This window comes from Vicugna pacos, chromosome 9, assembly GCF_048564905.1.
Source record: "Vicugna pacos chromosome 9, VicPac4, whole genome shotgun sequence".
NCBI lineage: Eukaryota > Metazoa > Chordata > Mammalia > Artiodactyla > Camelidae > Vicugna > Vicugna pacos.
In genome coordinates this window covers 53,795,497-53,822,375 of record NC_132995.1, presented here as the reverse complement: position 1 = coordinate 53,822,375, position 26,879 = coordinate 53,795,497, and the positions used below count along the sequence as shown (strand labels likewise).

The 26,879-nt window shown below is 48.5% G+C and overlaps 1 protein-coding gene across 1 annotated transcript; it reads left to right on the top strand.

Annotated features, from left to right (window-relative positions):
• Positions 1 to 2,954: 2,954 nt before the first annotated feature.
• On the top strand, positions 2,955 to 26,326 carry ZDHHC7 (zDHHC palmitoyltransferase 7). Its single transcript, XM_072967853.1, has 8 exons — positions 2,955 to 3,218; positions 14,557 to 14,642; positions 17,488 to 17,818; positions 21,213 to 21,337; positions 22,166 to 22,262; positions 22,743 to 22,824; positions 23,607 to 23,737; positions 24,307 to 26,326. Exons 3-8 carry the CDS (start codon positions 17,504 to 17,506, stop codon positions 24,481 to 24,483), a joined length of 927 nt encoding a protein of 308 aa, XP_072823954.1. The 5' UTR covers positions 2,955 to 3,218; positions 14,557 to 14,642; positions 17,488 to 17,503; the 3' UTR covers positions 24,484 to 26,326.
• The last annotated feature ends 553 nt before the right edge of the window (positions 26,327 to 26,879 follow it).

Below are 26,879 nucleotides of genomic sequence, written 5' to 3'. Positions count from 1 at the left end.
GCCTAAGGATGGAGGCTGGTTGCCAGGAAAACATGTGATTAGAGGGTTGAAACTTTCAGTCCCATACCCCTGACCTCAGGGGAGGAGAGTGGCTGGAGGTTGAAACAATCACCAATGGCCAGTTATTTAATCAGCTATGCCTATGTACTGAAGCATCCATAAAAACCCTAAGAGCACAGGGATTTGGAGAGTTTCCAAGTTGGTGAACATGAGGAGATTCACAGAGAGTGACTTGCTAGGAGAGGGCATGGTACTGTATATCCACATGCAAAAGAATGAAACTAGAATCCAATCTTCTCTACCTGAAGATGGTATCTGATTCCATAGTTTAAGGGTTCAGCCCTACAAGACTTTCCACTCCCACCAAACAAACACATACTTTAGATACCAATCACAAGTCCAGGCTGTCACCTGAGCTTCTGACACATAGGCAATAGTTTGGAGTTTACCAGACTGCTTCCTCAGGTTCCATTAATTTCCTAGAGCAAATTACAGAACTCTGGAAGCCAGTTTACTCACTAGATTACTGGTTTATTATGAAAGGATATGGCACAGGAACAGCCAAATGGAAGACACCATAAGGCAAAGTATGGGCAAAGTGTGCAAAGTTTCCATGCCCTCTGTGGGTCTGTCATATATGGCCTTTCTTGTGTCAAGATGTTCCCTCTATGCCCACTTTCTGGGGAGTTTTTGTCATAAATGGATGTTGAATTTTATCAAAGGCTTTTTCTGCATCTATTGAGATGATCATATGGTTTTTATTCCTCAGTTTATTAATGTGGTGTATCACACAGATTGATTTACGGATATTGAAAAATCCTTGCATCCCTGGGATAAATCCCACTTGATCATGGTGTATGATCCTTCTAATGCATTGTTGGAGTCAACTGGCTAGTATTTTGTTGAGGATTTTGCGTCTATATTCGTAAGTGATATTGACCCATCAGACATACAAATGAATCTTGTCTGGTGGAAATGAGACAGGAGGGAAGGGGGCAGGGCATAGCCACTAAAGGAATGACAAAGCAGTTACCACCAAAATGGCAGCAAAGTCAATTCCCAATGTACCCTGAGGCCCAAGATGGTGGGAGATTCGACCTCCAGTGGACCTTGAGCTACATTGCACACTTTGTAATGTACTAGCATGGTGAATGACACACCCACAAGAGCCATGGCAGTTCTGAAGCTAAGGGTGAAAGGTCAAAGAGAGGGTGGTGGCCCAATTCCTGGGAATCCCGACACCTTCCCCAAAGTAGTTGGAGTAATTCTTTTACTTATTAGCATATAAAAAATAGCAACACCAGGAGCTGTCTCTACTGGCTATCCTGGCTGACAGCTCCCCACTCCTGCACCTTTTCCTCGCTGGAGCACTTTTTTTCCTTTTCCTCTTTTAAGAAATACAGCAGTTTTCCCTCTGTCCCTCTGCAAAAACAAAACAATACTAGCAACACCACACCTCACAGTCACTCCTCCTCTCTTGCCTTCTGACAGCCCGCACTCCGTTTATGAAGAGTGTATCTACCCATTCTTTAACCTCTCCCCCACCCCGCTAAATATGTCTACTTTTACTCAACTATGGTTTGCTCTTGAATTCTTTCCTGTGCAAAGCCAGGGACTCTCACTTAGTGGGGCGCATCCCAGGGACTCAACCAACACCTGAAACACAGCCATCCTTTCATGCACCACTCTTTTTCCTGTATCAGAGTTTAATTGACTTCCCCACTGTGGAAGAAGCCAGTTTTGCCTCCACTAAGCAAATTCATTCCAGCATTCCTGATCACCTACACATGTGCCTGCCTTTTGGATCATCTTTGAACCACCAGCATCATCTTACACACCTCCTCAGAAATTAGTGAGTTAACTTAAATCTTCGGTATGTGTTTATGTTTGTAGGAGAGTCATGATTTAACCTTTTTTTCTCTTTTTTTTTTAACAAGATATCCTTTTAACATTGCTCATAGCAAGTTTTTCTTAAGCATAGCCACCACTTACAGTTTTGGTGTCATCCAGAGACAACCATCCATTATTTCGGCCCATGCAAAAAGAACCTACCACTGATTGGAGGCCTACTTCACTTTGTGGAAACAAAATACACCGAGTGTTAGGAGTCTTAATGAGGGTTGAGTAAATGCAGAAGCACAAGATAACGTTTAGTTGGAAAAGCGTTTCTGGAAGCAAGAAGGGTAAATAGTGAGGTGGCTTGCAGACAGTGAGATTCTGATAGACCCTGTAGCTCTAATTTTTGCTTTCATCAACCTTACAATTTAGTGAGTAACACCAACTGAGCGCCTACTTCCTAGCCCTGCAAAAACTGTCTCAAATATCACAGAAATACTACTTCCTCCCCACCGCCAAAACAAAACAAAACAAAACACCACGTGTCTACCTTCAAAAAACAAACAACAAACAAACAAAAAAACCCAGGCCTCGGCATCTGGAAGGAATCGCTGAGATGCTCCAGTGTCCAGGTTCCTCAGAGGGTAACCAGTGACTCGGCGAATCAGGAATCAGGCCTCCACTCCCCAGTCCAGGCGCCTCCTCTGTCCCCCACGTGCTTTCTGGCTCAGACGTTTCCACTCCCGCTCCTCCGCTTCCCCATGTCCCGAGTTCTCATTCCCGCATCCCGGACAGGCCGCACCTAAAGCCGTCGCAGAGACGACGCCGTGGGCTCGGGACACGCCGGCAAGAAAACCTCGCCGAGTTTTAAAGCCCAACCGCACACCTTGGACCTTGAGGCAGCCCGAAGCCCTCATGCTTCCTCTTTCAGACCTCAGCTTGGATGAATCTCTTTATTTTAGCAAAGGGATCTTGCGATTAAGAACCACCTTTCTCTAGGAACTGTCCGTCTTTAAGTCCCTCTAATTCCGAGGGATCTTGGCCGCCGAACCCCCACAAAATGTCTCAGGCGCCGCACTCTGCGCCCAGGAGCAGCCGGGCCGGAAGTGCGCAAGCGCGGCGCCGCTGACCTCGTGGGGTTCACTTCCGGGGGTCGTGCTGCCCTGTTCTCCAGGCTGGGCTCTGGCTCTCGTGTCTGCTCGACTGCCGCCTCCCTCCGACCCGCCCGGCGTTACAGAGCCAAGCCGAGCCGTGGAGCCCCCTCCGGCCCGGCCATGAGCGCGGCCGCATGATGCGTCCCTGCCTCGGCCGCTGCAGCCGCCGCCGCCGCCGCCGCAGGCCGGGAGGAGCCGCAGCGCCAGGCCACCCAGCCCGGGCTTCGGGTGAGTGCGGCAGGTTGGGCCGGGCGGGGCTGGGCCGGCTGCTCGCGCCCGGGTCTCCCTGCCACTCCCGGCAGCCGTCCACCTGTCCCCGGATCCCTTACTTCCTCTTCTCCACCCCCGCCGCGCACCTGCGACCTTCCCGAGTTCTTCGGGAACACCTCTGTGCTTGCGCTTGACTTCCCTTCCAGGTGTCTCCTTGTCACTCCTTAGTGAATATCTCGAGATAGGGCCCGAAGTGCAGCCCCAGCTTTTCGCCTGACCTTGGGCATGACAGTCAGCTCTCTGAGCCATGGTTTACTCCTTTAATAACTAATAACGGGGTTACTGTTAGGACCAGAAGAAAGAGTGGCTATAAACCCTCTGTAAGCTGTAAAGAGTAGTTTATAGGCATGTATTACAATGGGCTTTCTTGAACGTTGCCCATGGCTGTTCGAACGCTCCTATTCTTCCCTCCCTTTTAAGTTTTACCTTTCCTCTTTTATTCTTTGCCCACCTTCCCGGTTATGTTCCCTTCTTCCGATGATCTTTGGGGGTTGCCCGCCAGCGCACCTGGGACCATCAGATCAGCCTTTAGGGCAATGTTTGCATCTTTTCTTGCTGCAGCCAAGGCTCATGTCTACTGAGGAGTCATTGCTGCTGAAACTGTCTCTTTCCGCTTTTGGATGGACAGACTTTATTAGCTTATGAGTAACCAGTTTTTTGGAGGTGTCAGAAGAACTGTTGATGGAACTGCCTTAAAACCTTTTTTAGTGACCAGATTGTGTACAGTGCTGCCCAGTCAGTGCCGCAGTGTAAACATTTGCAGTGTGCTTAGTATTTGTACTTAATGCTCATAGATTTATCTGTATTACTACTACTCTCTCAGATGGTCTAGAAACCTAGGTCAGTATATATTTCTTCTTAGACTCTGCACCTCAGAGATGATGAATTTATTCTTTTGATACTTTTAATACTTTTACTTACCTAAAGTCACCTTTCAAAAAGTCAAACTAAATCTTTTTGATATCATCTTATAACCTTCACTTATCTAAAAGTCATCTTTTAAAAAGTTACCTTTAAAAAAGTCACCTTGTTAAGTTTGCTTGTTAGGAAGTCAGAACTTGATTAACGTGAAAGGCTCTTGGGATATTTGAAAAATGAAATGGAACAAAAGTACTAAATTGCATTTCTTGGACATTCTGGAAAATAGAAGGGTTGGGGTTACCAAAATTATTTGGATTGTGTACTTTCGGGAGTGAGGCTGGTAGGTTCACGTTGACTTTTGAGTTGTGAGATGGAGAACTGGACTATTTGAAGGTAATTTCCTAAAGAATTCATAAAACAGCAGCTGTCAAAGCATTGTGAGTAGAGATGTATACAGAAGTATTTTTTTCAACCAGTAACTCAGATCCTGCCTCGATGACAATGAGTGAATTGAAACTTCACAGCCATGTTAATCAATGCACTAAAAAAGCAGAAATCCTCTTCTAGAAAGGACAAGTATTAGCATGAATAGGAGGACCTCAGTGAGAGAGAAAGTACTAAAAGGAACTTTATGTAAGAACAGTCTTGAGTCAGTCAAAAGGTTGGACATGCTTTTATGTTCTTACTGAAACTGTTACCTGCATGCTTAGACTCTTCAGTGACATAAATAAAATAATCTTTGTTAATTTGAGGAAATGGAACTAGAAGTTCACATGTCAAGTTAATGTTTGGGATGAAATGAGAAGTAGTTTTCTTGATGATTCCAGAACTTCCCTGTTCCAATCCATGCTGAGCAGTTCTACAAGGTAATTTTCCTGAAGCTGCTTTTTGGAGATATGTTTCTTAAAAGTAATGTTTTAATTATAAAAGTAATACATGCTTCTTTTGTTAAAAAAAAAAAAACAGTAAGTATAGCGTCTAAACACTCACTCTCACTCCTTTCTTTCTCCAAAGCCAGCGTCCAGGGTCAGTGTTAACAACCTGGGTGTGACCCTTCAGCTACAACACAGGAGAAGAGTTTAGGCCACTTGCAGAGTTGGTCAACTACACAGTTCAGAGGGAACAGTCCACTCAAGACCACTGTCACTTCTGACACCACTCCAAGTCTGGGGGTTCCCCAAGCCACCCTCAGGTTCAGTTACTAGCTAGAAGGCCTCACAGGACCCACCTGAAACTGTTATGCTCAGAGTTATGGTTTATTACAGGGGAAGGATACAGGTTAAAGTCAGCCAAGAGAGCGGCTCATAGAACAGAGTCAGGGAAGTTTCAGATGTGGAGCTTCTGTTGTCCTCTCCCCAAGGAGTCAGGATGTGATACTTTCCCGGCATTGATGTGAGGCTTGGTGCTCGTGGTATTGCCAACCAGGGAGGCTCATCTGAACCTTGGTGTTCAGAGTCTTTGTTCGGGTTCTGTTACATACGTGTGATCCGTTGATTGATTGACTGACTGCCCACATGATTGATCTCAGTTTCCAGGTCAGCAGATACTGTGTGACCCACCACCCTAAATCACCTTGTTGGTCTTTCTGGTGTGACCAGCCCCCACCCTAAATCACATTGTCAGCCGAGGACAAAGGCCAGATCCCCTTTTGAGCAAGGTTAAATTCTTTATTACACAGCATCCTTCCTTAAAAATATACTTTTTAAAGAATATGTGTGTGTGTTTATGTATATATATGTATGTATGTGTGTGTGTATATATATGTGTGTGTGTGTGTGTATATAGAACTGAATCATTGTACTGTACGCCAGAAACTAGCACAACATTGTAAATCAACTATACTTCATTAAAAAAAATACACACACACACACACACACACACACACACACACGCGCTTTTTTAAAAGGAAGCAGACTCAGATACAGAGAACAAACTAGTGGTTACCAGTGGGGAGCAGGAAGAGGGATGGGAGATGATAGGGGTAGGGGACTAAGAGGTATAAACTACTATGTATAAAATAAATGAGCTACAAGGATATATTATAAAACACAGGGAATATAGCCTTAAAACATTGCGAATGTTGTACACCTGAAACATATAATATTGTACATTAACTGTACTTCAAGTTAAATATATACATATATATTTTTGCTTTACCAGTGTTGAATGATCCTTCCTTCTAGATCGTGGAGGAGACAAAGGCCCCGGGGGAGAATTCTCGCAACTTTGATTCCTTTCTAGCTGAGAGATCTCCAAATGTCCAACAATCTTTGTCTTCCCCTTGCCTCAGAGAAAGAGAGAATGCCTCCTTTCCAGTGTTAACATGTGTCTGTACTTTGGTCTGCCTGTTATGGAACAGGCATTTAGTCATTTACTCTCACTTGCCTCTAATTTGTTTTTTTCTTTCAGTGACTTCTTTGCCCCTGTCCACAAACATATTCTTGTCCTGGTACTTCATTCCGTTCCTGAAAAGCTTTGGGTAGAATCCAGATTTCTTATGGGGCCAAGATAATGCCCTATACTGTTACAGCACCTCCTAGTTTTGAAAACACTTAAGTTATCTTACAAGTGCCTTGTACGTAGTGGGTTCATGTTTGATTAATGAATAATTTCACTAGGCGGAGAGTGCGAGCCTTCTAGTTGGGAGGAGCAGGAGCACGGAGGTAGGAATGAAGGCTGTGCAGCACAGACGAGCCTGGAAAAGCAGGGAGCCAGACTCAGTGGCACCTTGAACACCGTGGTCCCAAGGTGTGGCCCTGGGAGGTTAGGATTCTGCAGAAGTTTAGCCAAATGTGGGGGCGCCTCGTCTTGGGTTGTGGGAGAGGTGAGAAGGGAAGGCTCAGAGCTGGAGTAGGGACTGTCCGCAGCACAGAGGAATGAGGGAAGAGGGGTTGTGTGTCTAGAGGTTAAGCACTGGTTCCGGGAGGAGTGTTGTCAGGAAATGGAAGGAGAGGCCAGCTCTGTGTCAAGCCAGTGGTTTGGTTCATTCTGGGAAAGGGTGCAGTGCATTTGCAGTCCCAGTAATAAGCAAGGGCAGTCATGATGGAGAAGCTTCCAGTTTCTGTTGAGACAGGCTGGCTCTTACAGTATTTCTTTGTTGAAATGTTTTGAATTCTTAGCGTTCCATACTTCCCCAATTCAATTTATTCATTACAGAATGCATTTTCTAAAACCAAGTATTCTGGGAGGCAGTGTATTTTAATGGAAGAACATGGGCTTTGGAATCAGAACAGTCCTGACTCCACCCTTTACTGGCTGTGAACTTGAGCAAGTTACTTCAGCTCTAAGGCCTAATTTCCTCATCCCCCAAGGAGCTAATAATAGCACCTTGTTTTTAGGATAGTGGCGAGATTTGATGTGATGTTGGATATAAAGTTCCTGCTGCATAGCACATGTTATTGGCCTTCCTTTCACATTCCAGTATCTTTCACTGTCATTATAACTTGCATCTGAGAGCTGAGTCCACTGTGAACCTGTCAGATGCGCCTGTGGTTGCAGGTCTGGTCCAGTCCGATGTTAGAAAAGTTCATTTCCTATTAAATAAAGAGACCGGGGTAGGGAGATACCGAAAGAAGCTGGGATTCACCAGTCCGACTCAGGCTCAGCTCTTCCTTGGGACAGGACCCTTGAAAGGGTTTGGAACTCTGGGCTTCTTTTTGTTTCTGGGTTTGTTATTCTTGACAGTTTAGTTACTACCTGGGGATTTTCTGAAATAGCTGCTCCATTTGACTTTCAGAGCCAGGCTGTGGCTGGTACCACGAGGGGGCGGGGGTGTTGCAGCCTTTGCTGTGTGCATCCCCATGCCTTCGAGATGCCTCATGCAGCCTGCACACCAGTTGACACAACTGCAACTGAGACTGCCCCAGAGAAACCCCTGCCAGTGTGGGCTTCCCTCTTTACCCCCTCTTCCCCCCTTCCCTCAGCCCTTCCACATCTCCCGGACCATCTGACCTCACCCCAGCCATGTCTCCCACTTTGACCCTCATTCTTATTCCTTTCGTGTTCCTGTGGGGCTCATTTTGGCTTTCCCCCCCTCAAGCACGCCCCTGCCTCTCTCACTCAGCAAGTATTCTCAGAGCTCCTAGTGGGCTCAGGGCAGGCAGAGGGTATCATGGGGAACATTCTGTTGAGGTGGCAACAGAGGAAGAAGAGAGCCCAAGAGGGAGAGGGGTAAGAGGTGAGGTCTGCAGCCCCAGGCCGGGCAGGGCTTTATAGCCACAGGGAGGCATTTGGGTTTTATTTTAACTGCAGAGTCAGCCTTTGGATGGTTTTACTAAGTAGGAGTAGCAGGATCTGGGTGCTGAATGGGGAGTGGGTTGTGGGTGAGTAGAGGCCGTGAGTGTGGAAACAGAGCGCTGCTCTGGTGGGGGCTCCCGGGCCTTGTTCTGGAGGGTTGGGGGTGGCGGAGGGGTCAGATCCCCGGTGGTGCTGGAGGCCAAGCCTGTGGGACTTACTGATGGGTTAGATGCCGGGAGGCGGGGAGCAGAGTGAAAAGAAGCGTGAGCCCTGTTTTGTTTTGTTTTTTGGGTTTTTTGAGGTTTTTTTGATCTTGGTAACTAGATGGTGGCGCTGTTTATTGAGATGGGAAGAGTGGAGTCAGAGCAGTTTGGTGGGTGGAGGGATGTTTCTGCTTTGACGGTATAGAGGAGTTGTCGAGGATTGGGGGTCAGAGATCCCCAATAGTGTATTATTCATCTGGGAGTTTCACATGTATATGTAACTCCATGGAACAGAGATCCTGTGAGATCATTTGGAGAGCACACAGCTAAGAAAGAAAACCTAGGATTGAGCCTGGCATACCCGACATTTCAGTGCCTGTGGAGGAAGAGGAAAAGGAGGAGGACCTGGTAAGAGAACGAAGAGTGGCCAGTGGGGAAGGAGAAAAACCCAGTGTGGTCCCATCCCTGCTGCCCTCTCACCAGGTTGACCTTCCTCTCTTAGAGCCTTGGCTCCTTGTTGTGTGTTTCTCAGTTTGCCCTCTTTTATTTAGTATGAAAGACCTTCCTGGAAAGGTTAAATAAGTTAACTATTCACAGTATGGACAATTGCCAACATACCATTGAGACTTGGCTTTTGTTAGCTTAATGTTCTGTTGTTTTTTCCCTTAAAAGTTAATATCCTGTTCTTCAGATGCAGTCATTTGAGAAGAAAATTGTGGTTCATATGGTGTACATTGTTGGTCTGGTTTGAAAGCACAGACTGAATTTTTCCCAGTTGCAGGGTGATGGAGAAAACATTTAAGAACGTGATTGCCGTCTCAGTAAACGCACTGTGGGAGATTATCTGGATGCTCCATTCTTTTGCCAAGTTCGGTGAGGACTGTCCTCTCTTTAGTCTCCCGACCTGCCTCGGCCCCAGCCTGGCTCATCTGCCATCTCAGATGGTGACACGCCTGGGACATGTGTGCATGTCCTCCCTTTGCCTCCCCATCTACATAGCAGCCTGTGTGTGGGGCCACATGCGAGAGCTTGTTGTTATCCTGAATGGCATCTCCTCTGAGTTCTTAAAATTCTCTCTGCAGACTTCTTTTTTGATCATAATTATTTATCTTACATCAGTAAGTTGAGAAAATAACATCATGAGTTGAGAAAATAAGAAGAAATCAAGGAAATGCACTCAACTAAATGATGGCAAATGGACAAGGGAGAGTCACTGAAGAGAATAAATCACACACACACGGTTCCCATGCCCACCCAGCCTCAGTACCCCCTGGCTGCCTGGTCACGTCCAGGCCTGGTTCTCAGTCTCCCCAGGGCTCCAGTTCCTGAAGTTTTCTGTCACCCAGCTTCTCAGGCTGCTGCCCTTCACCAGGCCTCTGTGGCGTGTCATGTCGGTCAAGTCTTGCATCTGATACCCTGGTTTTCTGTCATCATCTTTGCTAACCCCGTGTGAGCCTTTGGGGTGCCAGGCTGGACTTCTGGATGAAAGGCTAGCCGTTCCCAGCGCTTTATTGGAAACCAGGGGTTTGCAACACTGTCTGGCCCACAGTGCTGTATTCTAGTGCTTTCTTGCCACTCCCTGCCCCCTTTTCCCAGCCTCAGTAGCTGTTCCTGCGCTTTCCTCCATGTTGGGCACCCACAGCCCACCTCTTGCTGGTGCTCAGAACCGCTTCAGCTCTGGTTCATCCATCTTCTCTGTGGTCTGGGGAGGAAGGGTCACTCTGCTCTGTCAGCCGTCAGACCCTGGCATCTGCACGCTGGAACTCTTATTCTTTAAAACCAGAAAAAAGTGAGCTTATGTTGCTTTTGTAGTTGCAGGAAAAGCTCAAATAAGCACAAAATCAGAAGAAAGAAGGGAGCTAGCTTGACAGGGCCACTTGGCTTATATTTTCTTAGTCTGATCATCTAATTGGCTAGTTAGGCAGATGGTCTTCATTCCCTTATCCTTACACCACTTTGGGGCTGTCCTGGGCTTTTTAGAAGTGTGGCGCAGTCAGACCAGATGCAGCACGCGGACTTGAGGGAGCCCTGGGGACAACCATGACTTTGGGCGGGTCCAAGGGGGCTCATCTATCACATGGGGACACAGCACTTCTTTACGGTCGTCGTAGCTTTAAATGAGATAGTATGTGAGAGGGAAATTGGAAAAAAACGTTTTTTCCTTCTAGCCACGTTAGTCCTTCACTTAACTGCATTTAAAATTTTTCCTCCTTTAATTTTCTCACCAGCCAGTCTCCAGGCTCTGGACACTTTAGTGAAACTGCTGGGGAAGGTCCTGGCACCTCCTTGGTGTGTTGGCCGCTCCAGCCTGCCTTCTTGCTCTTAACCCCCAGGCGCTCCCCAACTGGCCTAGGCTCCTCCATCTCTGCTTTGGGTCATGGCCACAGCCTTCTGGTTGCCCGGATTCCTCCTTCCATCCCAGTCTTACTTCATCGCCAGTTAATCTTTTTAAAAACGTCTGTCTGTTTACCAAAGTTCTTGTGTCTCCCTTTGCAGCAGAATGAAGTGGTGGATTCCAGACTCCCCAGCTGGGCCTGCAGCACTTTGCTGCCCCCGCCCCCTTCCCTCCGTTTCCCTTCCCTGTCTCCTGCCTCCTGGGCTCTGAGCCTGCAGCCCTGCAGCCCTTGGACTCCTTCCCTCTCTGCGCCTACTCGCCCTGTTCTCTCCTCCTGTGCAGATCTTGCTTGTCCAGCAGGGCCGCTTATGCCATCTTCTTTATTGACACTTCCTCCAGTTCCTCTGGACAGAATAAGCTGTTGTCACCTCTCTCCCTCCTCACCCTCTGCCTCTAATTCGGGCATCACACTTTGCGCATTATTTACAAGGCAGAGTCTCACCTCTCTTGTCTGATCGTGGATCCTCCATCCTCTATCCTGGGTCCTTGAGTGGAGGCTGGGCCCCGCTCCGACGTTTGCATTAAATAAATCTCTAACTGCGCTGGTTGGCTTAATATGTTTCTATGCCTGAAGCAGAGATTTGTGTATTTCTGGTTGTTATAGGTCATCAGTGGGTGTATAAAGAGTAAAACAATGAGTGTAAACAGTGTTTTTATGTAAACGTACGTGAACACCAGACTCCAGGGTAGACTTTTTTATCGCAGTAGTGAAAATAAATTGTATCTTGATTCTTTTTTGTAGTAACTGATTACCAAAGGATACTGATGTCTTTTGTTTACATGTTTTCAGTTGGTTTATGAGGAACGCATCCCTGTTTGTAGGCACGGAAAAGCAGTGAGGGGAAGAGATGGAGACACATGCCTGAAGATGCTGTTAAAAGTAAACCTAAGATGGGGTCTGGCTCGCAAAGGCTTGGACTGTGGGGGAGACTGGTGTCAGCAGCACCAGCTAGAACTGGGCTGTTCCTACACCCTTTTCACCTGCACGTGTACCTGTTCTGGTTGTTTTTTCTCCTGTACATTTTTATATTGGGGCATAATTAACATACAATGAGACACACAGTTTTAGGTGTATCGTTCATTTTGTGTGTATGTGTGTTTTTCAACAGCTCGTTGAATTTTGTTTCCACAGTGCGTGTGCCCGAGTACCCTGCTGCCTTTTTCAGATGGTGGACTTTCCATCAGCTCAGAAAGTCACCTTGGGCTTTCTGTCATTCCCCCTTGTGCTCAAACCCCATTCTCATTTCTTTCAAAATAAATTAGCTTTGCCTGGTTAAGAGTGCTGTGTAGATGGACTCGTAGTGTACATACTCCTGTCTGGTTTCTCTCACTTAGCATAGTATTTTTGAGATTTATCCATGTGGTTGCATGTATCTGTAATCCTCCCCCCACCCCTTTGATGAGAAGTATGCCATTGTATGAATATACCATGGTTTGTTCATCTCCTGGTAAGAGATATTCGGGTTGTTTCTGGTTTGGTGAGTATTAAGAATAAAAGCAGCTGTGAACAGTTTTGTACATGTTTTGTGTTTATATTCACCTCCAAGTAAATACTTAGAAATGGAATTGCTGAGTCACAGGGTAGGTGTTGGTTTAACTTTGAGAAAGTGCCAGACCACTTTCTGAAGTGGTTACTACATTGGTTACTTTATAAAATGTATGAAAGTAACTGGGGATTTGGTCTCATTGTAGAGATCCTGCTATAGACCTGAGTGAGGCTTTGATTGACAGTCCTGTATTTTGCAAAGCTGGCCTTCTTTTAAAGTAGTGCTAACAAACTCGTTTGAAGATATTCGAGATGAATGTGAATAAAAAGTTGAAAATATCATTCAGCATAATTAGGCATTACTAGTTCAGAGTGTTATTTGGCATTTAAAGTTGTTGGCTGATGCATAGATACTTGAATCAAGTTACTCTATAGAAATGCCATATTTTAAGTCACCTTTGTTTAAGCAGCTTGTGATTCATGGCTACATTTGTTACTAAAAAGCTCAGAGGGGCCTCAGAACCACAGATATGGGAACTTTGGTGTGCAAGGTGGCAGTGGCGGGTGGTGGCATGCAAGGTGGCAGTGGCAAGTGGGTGGGAGGTTGTCCAGGTACATGTGGAGGGAGGACAGGGTCCCGAGGAGACCTGAGCAGACAGGCTGGCAGGGGGGCCTGACCGTGGAGCTGGCCCTGGCGGAGGGCGGCACACTTGAACAGGAAGCAGCGAGAGGAGGAGGGTGTGACTGGTGGGAACACCAGACTGTGCTTGGTGGCAGGGACCAGGGAGACTTACCCTGCTCACCCCTCGATTCCCCCTGTCCCTTCTTTCCTGCCAGCAACCCCCTCCCCGCTCCGGGTGTCCTGCTTAGGGTCTTGGTTTCAGAAAACGGACACCAACTCAGGGTTTGCTGAGCAGAAAAATAATGCATTAAAGAATATGGGATGAAAGCAGTGGACGGGCTGTGAGGCACAAGGGGCCAGGCAGCAGGGTGGGGAGGGGGGCAGAGGTGGGCAGAACTGTGCTGAGGAAGGCGGTCTTGTTGGTTCTGGCCGCCTCTGCCAGACTTCCTGCTGTGTGGAGTATGGGCTCCTGGATGGGTCCTTTCATTTTATTTTATATTCTCTCCTAAGAAAGGTCTCCCTCTGTGTCATTTAGTTCTCCCTTCTGGGAGATTTTCCCACTCTGTCGTCCAGTCCTTTTTAAGATTTAAAAATTCTACCATTCTATTTTTATTTTTCAATAACTAGAACATTCCCAGAATGTTCTTCTTTTTGTATCACAGATGCAGTCTCTTCTTGCTTCTTAAATTTCTCTGTGCATCGTGCCTGCTCTGAATTCCTCTTCCATCCTGTTTCTTTCTGGGGCTCTGGCTTCTTCACAAGCCTGACTGTTGGCTGTCCATTTGTATTTAAGAATGAGATATGCCTACGGGGGGATGTGCTCTGGGGGCCCTCAGCTTAGAGAGACCTGACAAGGACTCCTGATCTCTTTCGTGGGTGCCCCCGCATCTTGATGTCTTTAGGCCTTTTCTCTTTTGCCAGAGGAGTGCTTTTAGGGGGGCTGAGTCTCCTTGCTCATGTGCTAGTGAGCCCAGTAGGAGATGCAGCAGGGATGTTATCGTTCAGTGGTGGCCCTACTCAGTTCTACCTAGTCCTTGCGTGCCTCATTCCCTCCCACAGCGGGCCCAGAGCACCTCTCAGCTCTGGGTCTCACTCTGTCCCGTGTTTTCTGTAATTCCTCTGCTGTGGATAGTAAATGGTTGTTGACTGGTGAAATGCAGGTCGGCCACACTGGGTTTGGATTGTCCCCAGAGATCTTTCTCAAGGGATTTTGGCTTATAGATTTGTTTAAAACCAGGGCTAAAGTAACAGGAGGGGAAAATGGACAGGTTTAAAATAATTAATTTTCAGAACTGTCAGTCAATTTACTAGTTATGAAAACTTAGAGGTGTAATAACTTCATAGTTAAAGATAATTCTGAATAACAGAACTTTATGTGTGAAGTTGGTTTTATGTGTGTGTATATATTGCTCCAAAAATAATACACTAAGAAGTATTATACACTCTTGTCATAAAATTAGTAACTTTTCTAATCGGATTTTATTATCTTTCAGATCCTATCATACCGGACAGTATGCACCTTAAGATCCTGAAGAAAAGGCACAAAATGTTCAAGTAATGTTTAGAAATAACTTTTAAGGTAAGAGTGATTGCTTATTTAGGTGTATGATGACTGTTTCTCTAACAGCTGACAGCAGTTTGTACGTTGCTGAAAAGGCGATACAGGGGGTTTGGCTGGTTAACAAGTATTGTCTTTGCTTTGCTGACCACCTGTCCTAAAAGAAGAGTGTACCTCTGGAGGAAGAGTCCCCGGAGTGAATTGGAGCAAGTACTTCAAGACGAGGGGGATGCTGAAGAGAAAACACCCCTGGAAAGTTTTTGCTTGAGTGGTTGTCCCCCTAAATAATGGAGCTCTGCAGTGTTGTGTTTAGTGTTCTGGGAAACTGACTTTATTTATCTTGAAGACAAACAGCTCTGTAGACCAAATCCCATTAAATTGGCCATTAAAGTAGAAAACAATGTGACGTCTGCCCAAGTCTCTCAATGCACCATACTTTCAGGCTTCTCTTAGACGTGCTCTTCAGGGCACTCAGTCAGTGGCGGGTGGCATCAGTGTAGACCGAGGCTGAGCCCGCGCCCTTCTGGTGCGTTGAGGTTGCCAGGTGTCTGCTTTTGCGGTCCCGGTGTTTTGGGGTTGGTTCCGGGGGAAGGCGTTGTTTCTTCATTTCCGCCCCTCCCTTCCCGTGCGATGACAAAGTGAGAAGCAGTGACTCAGCAGACTCTGCGCACTCCCCCAGGTCACTGCTTTGTCCAGCCGGCCTTGCTGTGTTCATTGATTGCTTTCATGAAAATGAAGTGACTTTGGATATCAGATTGTTTTCCTTTTGCCCAGTAGATTTTACAGGTTTGGCTCTGATGCACACGGGCATTATGCATCAGTGTCCTTACTATCCCACCACACCCACCAGTGTGGGTGTCTGTGTGGTTGTGTGTCCTTACAGATAAGCTGCCATCTGCACCTGGGGGGAGGCCTGTGGCCACGGGCTGCATCCTACTCTTCCTGCCCCGGGAAGTAACCTGGGATGAGTGCAGGCGTCCCAGAGGCTTGCAGGGTGCTGTTTTCTAGGTAGAACTCAGGCTGCACACATGGGCCCTGACAAAAGGCTAGGCTGTCTCTGGACATGCGATTCTGCAGCTGACTGCTCACTGCCGAGCAAGCAGGCACCCATTTCTCATAGAGAGTGTCCTATCTGAATGTAGTGTAAAGCAGAGGGACTCTGGTCAGAGGAGTTCTTCCTTGATATACATTTATGATCCACTAAGAAATCTATGGAAATCACTAGGACATTGTTTGCATCTGGCAGGAACCAATTTCATGTTGTTGCTTCTGCCTGAAAACAAACGTGCCCTTGCTGTGGGCCCGGGGGCCTGCAGGCACTCACAGGAAGCCTGGAGAAAAGACCCAGACCTTCCCACGAGGGGCTAGTGGTCAGCCAGGGACTGAGACATGAACTTTCTCTTAAGGCAGAAAGTGGTGAGTCCACTGCACGTGGAGCCGGTGAGCAGGCCCTGGTCGGACTTCCAGATGCTGTCTTGGCCCCAACGGAATCGGGCTTTGCAGTGGTGTAGGCAGAACCAGTGTCCACTGTCCTCTCCAGAGAGTTGTGGCCGATGTTCAGAGACCCTGTTCAAAGTGCTCTTCAGCTGAAGGAGGAGTATCTCTCCAGGATCACTAGCTCAGGAGAGAGAAACATCAGGTCCTACAGGGTGGGTAGGATTCTGCAGAGGGAGTGGGCTCGGCACAGCTGTTTACAGGAAGGCAGCAGACGCATCTGGCTGCAGGAGGGTTCCAGAAGAATGGTTCGGGTCTGCCTGCATTCTTCTCTTTAGTTTCTTTTTCATTTAAATCATTTTAAAGCTATTTTTGTCTGATCCAAGAGCAGACCGTGAGGAACTATTTCATTTCTCTCTGGTACCAGTCAGTATCTCTATATCAAGAGGGAATTCTGCAAAGAATTTGTGGAAGGAACTCTCATCAGCAAATTCATCCTTTCAGTCAGTGTTTTCATAATTATTATGCTCCAGTTGCTGTCAAAAAAAAAAAAAGTAATGCCCAGATTCCAAAGTCTGTGCTGTTAACGAGTTGTAGCAGCCCTGACCCCGGAAGCATGCTTTCCACTCCTCCGCGTTGAGACCAGTCTCTCGCTCTGTGCCTGTTTGAAAGGAACAGAGCCAGAGTAGAGGAAGCACTTGGGTCATTTGATAATCACTGTCAGTGTTTCCATCCGCTGCTGAGGCCAAGTGAACTGACTCTGTTTCCTTGTCTCTGTTTAGAATGAATGAGTATTACTACCCTTATAGCAGACGCTGATGAGAGGGGGTTATAGGTTTAAAGAAGCAGCAAAACATTTACTAGGAAAAGTGCTAGTTTTTCTTTAGTTTCTTTGGACCCTGTACGTTCTCAGGTATCAAGTACTTTAGCAAATATGAGAAAGTTGTCAAAAGAATGCATTAATGAGTAAAAGAAGCTTTTGAAGGATTAAGAAAGAGAGGACGGGCATTCTAGAAACTTAAAGAGTTAAAGAAGATGGAGTTTAAGGAGTCTCCCTCAAAAACATGCTCGCACGGTGTCGTAATTGAAATGAGGGAGAAATGAATGAACTTGAGAAAAGTCAGGTGAGAACTGTCACTGCCGCACTCGTGGGCCAGCCTGGAAACAAGCAACGAAATAGTCGCTTGTCCATCAGCCTTCATCTGCTGGTCACACATGTGAGCTAGTGAACCTCGGCTGGACAGAGTGGGCCACAGGCTGGCATGGGCAGCCATGGTCCCTGGGCTCATCACCAGGCAGGGAGTCTGGGTGCCGTGAGTGTGCGTCTTGCTCATTCCCTGCTTTGTCTTGGTGCAGGGTGGCTGTGCTGGCCATAGGTGACCATGTCCCCTGCCATGTGAGCCTCTTCAGTTTAGTGTCCCACCCCCTCTAGGGCACGTCAGGAAACCATGCCGTCATCAGGACACCGGCTCCGGGATGTTGAGCATCATCCTCTCCTGGCTGAAAATGACAATTACGACTCCTCCTCCTCCTCGTCCTCCGAGGCCGACTCGGCAGACCGGGTGTGGTTCATCCGCGATGGCTGCGGTATGATCTGCGCTGTCCTGACGTGGCTTCTGGTCGTGTATGCGGATTTCGTGGTGACCTTCGTTATGCTGCTGCCTTCCAAAGACTTCTGGTACTCGGTGGTCAATGGGGTTGTCTTCAACTGCCTGGCTGTGCTCGCCCTGTCATCTCACCTGAGGACCATGCTCACCGACCCTGTGAGTACTGCCCGTACCGCCCACAAGCTGGAGGGCCCCCTGCACATGGGGCCTTGGGTTGTTACGAGTTCCTGGGTACAGGCTGGTAGCATTTTTCATGGCTTAACTGGAGAGCAAACATCGCCCGCGTAGAAGTGATAGCACAGTCTGTTCATGGAAAACACTCCCACTGGGCTGTTTATTCAGATGAAGAAATTGTACTCAGTAATTTCTAAAATCCCTTCTAGTTTAAGTATTTTGTTTCTCTGAAGAATGGCCTGGAAGCTGAGCTATCTGGCCTGTAGATTTCACTGCTTTACTCCCTTTTCCAGTTGTCTTCAGACTACAAGCAACTGACTTCTTGAGGCTAAAGGTTAGCTGTTATCTCTAAGTTCCTTCCAGCTTTGTAATCCTCTTATTTTCATGTCCCAGCCAAAATCTGAAGCAAACACCTCATTCTTGCTGGTAAAAGGCCAAGGTTCACACTTGGCAGGGAGGAACAACCCACTAATCACTGGTGCCATCAGGGTGGGTGTGACTTTGGAAGAAGTGATTGCTTCAGAGAGGTCAGGTGCGGGGGTGGTGTGGGGACTGACACAGGTGTGTGAAAACAGAGCAGCGCCCCTGAGATAAAGAAGGGCCAGGTTTAGCCATGAGCTACCTGAGTTCCTGGTGTCCTGAAGGCCACTGGGTTCAGACCCATCACATGAGGTTTAAGACCGCTGCTCCGAGGTTTTGAGACGTCCTCTGGGTAGGGCAGATGCAGATAGTGGATTCCAGGCTCGCCCCAGGGCCTGGAGGAGATGCCAGGGTTGAGAGGTGTTGCCTCATGTGGAGGGCTGCCCTCAGGCACAGTGACAAGGATCCCACTATCAGTGGAGCTGAGCGTGGTCAGGTCTCAGCGGTCCATGTGGGGTTTCATTTGAAAAGATTCTTCCCACAGAGTTGAGTGGTTTTAAACCACTGCTGCAGAGGCTCCTGATTCGTAAATTAAAGTCTGCTACGTTCATGTCTATTGGTAGCTTTCTCTAAATAGGTACCAAGAGGTGATGAGGATTAGGGCTCGGAAAGAATGCTGATGGTGATCGGTCCACGGACCATGGTGGATGCACTGATCTGACTTGTGCTGCATCCGAGCTTCTCTCTCAGGGTACTGCCCTCGTCACCTTGTTTGCCTCATAGACAGCCTGGGCCTGGGCCAGTGTCGGGCCCAACCACGTGGGCAGCTGTCGCAGTCCTTTTATATTCTTTCTTGTTTGAATCAGGATCCAAGTAAGACCTGTACTTTGTGACTGCTTGTGTCTCATCTCACTCTTCTTTGTGCCCCCATCCCCCTTTTCTTGGGGTTTTTTAAGTTGAAGAAACACGGCCTTTTGTCTTGTAGCTTCCTCCCACTCTGGGGTTTTCAGCTTACATCTCTGGGTTTTTACATGCTTCTGGTCCCGCATTGTCCGTAAACTGGTAGGTGGACCTAGGGAAGGCTGCGGGCTCCATGGCCCTTAGACCCTGGGGGTCCAGCGTGCATGACGGGGAACCAGGGGTCCAGATGGGAAGACATGGAAGTAAAACAGGAAAAGAAAGTATGCTTTGCAGAGCAGAACTTCCCGGAATGTATGACATGGTGGGGAGCACTTTTCCTGAGCATGACATTATTTCTTCCTCCGTGCTGGGTCAGAGTGGGGGTGTAAGAGGTTGGCACAAGGAGAGCCGCAAGAAATCAGGGAGCCGTCAGGACTGTGCGCACAGGGGGAGCGGTCAGACTGTTCTGGGGTAGGCAGCCCCTGGGCTGCCTGCCCAGGGGTCTGAGCCACGGAAAATACCAGAAAACACCTTCCCCTCCACACAGGCTCGTCTTGTCACCTGATGTGTCTCCCCTTTGATATGCAAACTTGTCCTCCGGCAGCAGTCGTAGGAGAGCTCAGTAACAAGGGGGGCGTGGAGGGCGTGCCCCCCACAAGCGTGTCATACACGTGTTTTACTGTGGAAAAGCATGTGCGGGTCTAGAAGAACGAAGGTGTGTGTAGTTTTTAAACCTGGTCCATTTCTCCTGTCATGGACCGTGTAACGCTGAACTGTCAGCAGGCGTGGATGTACAGCTTATGGGGTTTTATAGAATTGTAATGCATCACAGGGCTGGGGCTCCTGGCTTGTGGAGGAAACAGGAAAGAGCCCAGAGGGTGTCGCATAAATGAGTCAGATGTTGTACCTGACATTCTGATGTAAATTTTCAAAAATAAGCGTATAAGCCCTTCACTATTTTTACCTTCTTTAAGGAGACAGTTGGAGTGTTAGGAAACGCTAGTATCTTGACCAGAACAGCTTCCTGGTGTTAGGACGATGGATGACTGTGCTGTGTAAGGGAGACCAGCTGCGCTGGAGGGCTGGGCAGTGGATGGCCCCTCCCCAGGGCACCTTACAGGGTCTCACTTCCTGCTGGTGGGAGGGCTGTGTGTCTGGCTCCCTGGGGGCCTTGGAGCCAGGGGTCCTTGGTCCATCAGGCTCTAAGGAGCTCCAGTGCTGAGTCCTTTTCTGTCCCCACCCTCTTCCCATCTGCCACCTCTCACCCTTCCATCTCTTCCTGCCTTCATTGTCACTGCAGTGCCGCAGTGCTGTCCCCAGGGGGCTGAGAAACAGGGTTCAGACCTTGTTCCCTACCTACCACATCCGCCCTGGTCTGTCAGTCCACGCAGAATGGTCTTCCAAACCATCCCCACTGCCCAAAGAAAATGGCCCCGTCATAGCTGGCTCGGGCTGCCTGCCCATCCGGGGCACGCGGATCCCCCCCCCCCCCCCCCCCCCCCCCCCCCCCCCGTCTCCAGCTTCCCTTGCGCTTGGGACTCATGCACATGGCCCCACTGCTGCTCCTCCCCTCCCCGGTCCAGTCAGGGGCTCAGGGCCTTGCTCTCCAGGCTTGTGTGTGACCACTCCAGATTAGCTTGGCAGAAATGGCTGATGCATTGCATAACTTTAAAATCATAAAAGATAAAGTCCTTTTTGAGATTGCTTTGTTCAGTGTTCCCTGCCACAGCTGACAGGGGAACTGGGAGTGCTTATCAGGGAAACTGGTGTCAACAGGACAGACCACACCCTTGGGTTGGAGGGCTCAGCAAACACCTCGCCTCTGCTGTGTCTTGCAAAGAGTTAGAGAAATCCTGGTGACTTGCCAGTTTGTGAAGGATACCACACTATTTATTTTGACTGCATTTTAATGCAAATGTTATTTTTCATGGAAAATAAAACTTCTGGTCCTGGCTGAGTGACACGGTTAGTTTTCATATTAATATACTTTACATGGCAACTACAGCATTATAAATTATGTTATCATATATAAAACCTAAGACTTAATTCCTACAGTTACTGATTTTTTTTTTTTAACCTTTCGTCCCAGCTAAAATACGTTCTTATTAAACCGTAGGGGGCAGTACCCAAAGGAAATGCTACTAAAGAATACATGGAGAGTTTGCAGCTGAAGCCTGGAGAGGTGATCTACAAGTGTCCAAAGTGCTGCTGCATCAAGCCCGAGCGCGCCCACCACTGCAGGTACTGTGGCCCTGTTGCAGAAAAATGTTACAGCTCAGTGTTAAAGTTCGGCGTTACAGCTCGGTTGTGACAGCAACCTGGATCCAGGCAAGAGAACAAGCAGCACTCGGAGAATTGGAGAACTCAGGTTTATTACGCCAGCGGGCCCAGAGGAGTTAACACTCCAAGCTCTGGACCTTGTCTGTCGGTTTACACAGGTTTTTATAGGCTGCCAGTTTACACTTTGCAACATCATATGCAAATAGGATATAACAAAAGTTGACTAATTAGGAACAAGCTTTGTAGAAATGGACCAATCAGGAGTGAGAGAAATAATCAATCAGGAGTGAGGGAAATGGACCAATCAGGAGTGAGCTCCATGCAAATGAAGTACTACAAATGGGCCAATCAGAAGTTAGCTCAGGGAACCAATAGAAGTACTACAAATGGGCCAATCAGAAGTTAGCTCAGGGAACCAATAGAATTTTAGGTTCCACTTTCCTAGAAGTAAGCTGTTTCAGAGGCAAAGAGTGAGATAGAGCTGCTGGGCCAGGGAACCGAATGGTGCTGGCAGGAGAGTAGTGGCCCTGCCTGGGGGGGTCCTGCTGGTCTTCTTTAGGGGAGTTCCCACCTCAGCCCCTCCCCCCAGGGACCGCTTCCCCAAGGACCTCTTCCCCAGGGACCCTTTCCCCAGGGACCCCTTCCCCAGGGCAGCCCGAGTGCCCATCACTGCAGGGGCCCATTCCCCAGGGCAGGAGGCCCTATGGGTGGCTTCTCACCAGTGCTGTGTTCATTGGGTAGTGTTTCCTCAGAATGAGGGATACTGAAAATCTGACTCCTCCTTTCCAGTATCTGCAAAAGATGTATTCGGAAAATGGATCATCACTGCCCATGGGTGAACAACTGTGTAGGAGAGAAGAATCAGAGATTTTTTGTGCTCTTTACCGTGAGTAGAAATATTTGTGTAGTGGTTTACACTGAGTTTCAGTTCTTTACCTAGAATCTTGCCTGGAGCAGGTCAGTTTATTCTAACATCAGACCAGTTTCTCTCCAGCTGCTTCTCTGAGATTCAAATTCTGCCCTTGGTAGGAAGTCATCCAACAGATAAGTTTATGTTGCCTGTGTTATTTTAGGTGCTTTACAGCGGTTTAATTCTCTCTCAGAATCCTTGAATCCCAATTGTTAATAGGATCTTGCCCAAGTGTTAGAACAATTTCCCTAGTGCATATTTTCCTTCGAGATTATTTCACTTGGTCCGGTATGACCCCAGAGAGGCAGGTGGCAGGTGTAGACCGCTGCTGCTGCTTCCTCCCCCAACTCATTTTCACTGACAAACAAAATCGAGGAGTAAGCGTGCAGTTAAGTGGCCTTTGCTCCCAGAAAGACGTCTGTGCCTGGCTGTCGCTGATGGGTGTCTCCCCTTCAGATGTACATCGCGCTGTGCTCAGTGCACGCTCTCACCCTCTGTGGACTCCAGTTCATCTCCTGTGTCCGAGGGCAGTGGACGGGTAAGCGCAGACTTGGTGGCCCTCCTATGAGTGACTCCTGCTTGGGGAAATGGGACAACCTTTAAAGGAAGAATTGACTTTCCCATTTTGAAGGAAATCCTCACAATTATTTTAGGAATTAATTTTTTTAAGAAAAGAATATAGGTAAGTTTTCACACTGCCATTTTGTTAGTATGATGAAGCCATATATAAACCGTCTTCCTTAGTCAGTTAATTGTTTCTGCTGAATTCTGTTTGTATTTTGCAGATTTTTGAGACTAGGTGAAAATTAGTACTGTTCCCAGCAAACCGTGTGTGTGTTTCCTGGTTAGCCAGCTAGGTGTTGTTGACCAAGTGTGAGTGTCCACGCATGTCGTGCAGGTCGGCGTGAGCTGTCCAGCCCTGGAGACACAGACGAGACAGACAGACTTGTGTGTACCCCACCATGTGAGGATGGCTCATAAGTGTAGGGACATGCGCTCTCATCTTTTCTGGCTTTAGTTGCATTTTAATAAGCAGTTTAACACAGAGATATAGTCTTAATAGAGATCTGAGGTAATACAGAATCTTTCAAAACCGCTGACCAGGGAAGGGTGGTATGAATTTTCACCTGGAAGAGCAGCCCCCTGTCCCTTGGTGAACAGTGGATGTGCCTGTTTACAAAACAAGCATGTTCCTCCAAGGACGCCGGCCTGAAGGCAGGACCGGTGAGGTCCTACTGTGAGCCAGACACCCTACACCTGTGGTTTGGGGGATCCATCACACTCTGACGTTGGTCACAGCCGCCCTTCTCTTCTTCACAGAATGCAGTGATTTCTCACCTCCGGTAACTGTAATCCTGTTGATCTTCCTGTGCCTTGAGGGTCTTCTGTTTTTCACTTTCACCGCAGTTATGTTTGGCACCCAGATCCACTCAATATGCAATGACGAAACGGTACGCTCTGTTCTCTGCCGTGTTTGCTTACTGTTGGGTGACAGCACGAGTTGGTGGGAAGCCCTGCTGTCACCAGTGGGTTCCATTAACCAGGAGCTTCGCCGCACCGTGCATAGCCCACGCTTCGAGCCCACCGTGCGTAGTCCCTGTGATTTGAGTCAGCAGAGCCAGGCCAGTGGACCTGGGCCAATCCCAGTTTCTCGGAGATCCAGCCCCCTGGCAGCTGAGTGTGTCACACGCACTTCATGCCTTCAAACTATTGGTCCAGAGCAAGCACTTGATATTTGTAATGTGTGAAAAAGGTCAGTGTCCTGGCCTGGGGGACCCATTCCCTCCTGCAGCACCGTGGTGGCCTGGGCCGTCCACCCAGCTGGTGGCCACTGCCAGGCTGGGTCTGACACTGGTCTGGCCACTGGCTGCAGCCTGGCTGTGCTCAGGGAGGCCACAGGGCCGGTGCCAGAGGAGAGCTCGGGCTGGCTCCCAGGTGCAGTGGGATGCTCACATTGGGTGGCAGGCACATCCCCTGTTGTAACTGCTCGCCGCCCACTTGCTCTTCTCTCTGCTTCCAGGAAATCGAGAGGCTGAAGAGCGAGAAGCCGACATGGGAGCGGAGGCTGCGCTGGGAGGGCATGAAGTCCGTCTTCGGGGGGCCCCCCTCGCTGCTCTGGATGAACCCCTTTGTCGGCTTCCGATTTAGGCGACTGCAGATGAGACCCCGGAAAGGGGGCCCTGAGTTCTCGGTGTGAGGCCCTCTCATCGTGCTGGAACTTGTTAAAGGACTTTCAACTATTTATTTGGGATCAGAAAGGGTATCAACAGCTCATCTGTGACCAAAAGGGCAAGTGGAACCTACAAGAGTCAGTTGCTTGCAGCAAGCAGAGTTCTCTATATTTATGGTCACAGATGGCAGATTTCCCCAGCACGCAGCCTGGCGATGCTCTGATCAGCGTCACTGTCCAGTAGTGAAGGTGTGTGGCCACACGAAGAAGCCAAATGTCCTTCTCTTCCTGTACAGCTGGGAATTTGGTTACCATCCTTTGCATTTTCTGAGAATTTGTGGGGGGTGTTACCTGGGTTGTTAAAATCCTGTGTGCTGAGCTGCTTTCCTCAATCATGAAAACAAGTCAATCCAGTGAACAGGATTCTGAGGCTGCTGGTTTCAGGGAGCTCCCATTGACCCTGTGACTCATGAGCGACCCCTCGATCAAGAAGGGGCCTTGACGCCGGAGCACATGGCCCCGCTGCCCCAACACTTTGCACTGAGCCCGGGGGGCTCCAGGTGCGCTCCCCGAGGCGGCAGTCCCTGACTCTGTGCGTCTGTGTGTGTGCGTGCACGTGTTTTAAAGCAGGTGGTGCTGTTTGGGCCATGTGACATGTCATGGCCGTGTGTAGCACACAAGCTGTTTTTTAGGGACTGACGTTTCAGGGAAGGGGGAGCACTGCGGGGTCCTCCTCCCATGGGGTTTACTCTGAATGTATTGCATACTGGAGAATATCTCGATCCAAAGAACAGTCATTCCTGTGTGGTCCTCTGTTGCCCTCCTGTTTTCATTTTATTTTAAGAATCTTGAGTGTGTGAGGGGGCTTTGGAACTGACTTGTTCCAGCCCAGTTAGCAGTGGGTCAGCGGCCCCTGGGGGAGAGAAGTACGGCATCTGCAGTGGCTGGTTCCCCCACATCTTGATGCGCGTGCAGCGGGCGGGTGTGGGAGGGCAGGCAGGGCAGCCACGCAGCAGGAGCAGAGGTGGCCTCGGAGCAGCCCTACAGAGGAGAGGGGCCCACAGGCAGGAGCCCCTGGGCCCATGTGCCTCTCTTGCAGACAGTATTCAGGATGGCAACAGCTTATTTGATTTTTCATCTTTCTCATTTTTTGGGTATTGTTTATATTTGTTTCTCTACCCACATCATAAGTCATCAAATAGGACCCTTGGTGCAGAGCTTAAAATTATGCCAGAAAGCAAACAGCTCCCCTCCTCGGGGACTCGCCTTAAACTTGCCTGGTTTGTACACGTGTTTTGCAGGACTCACGAGGAACCATCTCTGACAGGGTCTGGGGGTCCCCGGAGCCCGCCTCCCATGCTGAGAAGGGTGGGTGTGTCCCTCCTGGTCTCCACGCCTTTCTGCTCATCTGTGAGCCGTTTTACTTTTCTTTTGAATGAACCCTTCCCTATCCTAATCAGGGCTTCTACCGCTGCTGACGCAGAACCACAGAGGGACCTGCTTGAGGACAGTCGGAACCAAGTAGCTCAGCTCGGGGTGGTTGTGAGATGGACTCAGTCACTGCGGAGACGTGAGCATCAGGGGCAGGGCTGAGTCGCAGCCAGAGGACAGAACAGGAGAACAGGAGATGGAGGAGTTTCCGGAGATTGTTCTGCATATTCATTTGCACATCTGTCATCCAGGGTGGACATGTGTCTGGCTTCAATGTGAGGCTTTTAATCTGTATATCCTGTTTATCAATAAAACAATTATCGAAGTGGTTGAATCCTGTGAGACTTGGCAAGTATGTGCAAATCAAGTATACTTGACTTTTCAACCTCTTCTTTCAATGTAACTTTTGTATGAAATAAAGTCACCAATTGACAATTCACCAGCAGTTTATTCTGTGGCCGCTCTTGGTGGGTTGTCAGTACATTTTCTGTGCTTGGCTTTGCCTCAACTCATTGACATCAGCGCCTGGGACACCATGGTCACCCCTTTGCTCCTTCCAGACCCTTGAGTGCCCATGACAGGTGGCCCGGCCCTGACCGCTGCACCCACAAAGGTTGCCCACTCCACACTTACCGTCTTACTCTCCGTTGACCCACACTGTCTCCCTTAGCTTTACCCTAAACATTCCTCTGTTCAGTGCACTTTGAAATAACACTTTAAAAGCTGTTTCTCTTCGATCCCATATCTCAGCTGCCTAAAATTCATTCAACAAACATGTCCAGTGTTTGCATCCAAGGGACCCAGAGGTGCATGGAGTGGGTGACCATCCTGTACACTGCCCTGAGAAGCACTGGCTAGCGTCATAGACATGCAGAGGCCTATGGGGTCCTGGACACAGACGCGTCCCCAGGCCCCAAGCTAGGCCCTTGGCAACCCTCAGGCTTAAGTCTGGGGCCCTGCGAAATGTCGCAATGTTGAACACTCTTCCCATT

What these genes read in the sequence shown, in the direction of transcription:
- ZDHHC7 (XM_072967853.1), top strand. Translation starts at nt 17,504, where the DNA reads ATGCCGTCATCAGGACACCGGCTCCGGGATGTTGAGCATCATCCTCTC. An exon ending in GGACCATGCTCACCGACCCT is followed by an intron (nt 17,819 to 21,212) that starts GTGAGTACTGCC and finishes ATTAAACCGTAG; the next exon opens with GGGGCAGTACCCAAAGGAAA. An exon ending in TGTCCGAGGGCAGTGGACGG is followed by an intron (nt 22,825 to 23,606) that starts GTAAGCGCAGAC and finishes TCTTCTTCACAG; the next exon opens with AATGCAGTGATTTCTCACCT.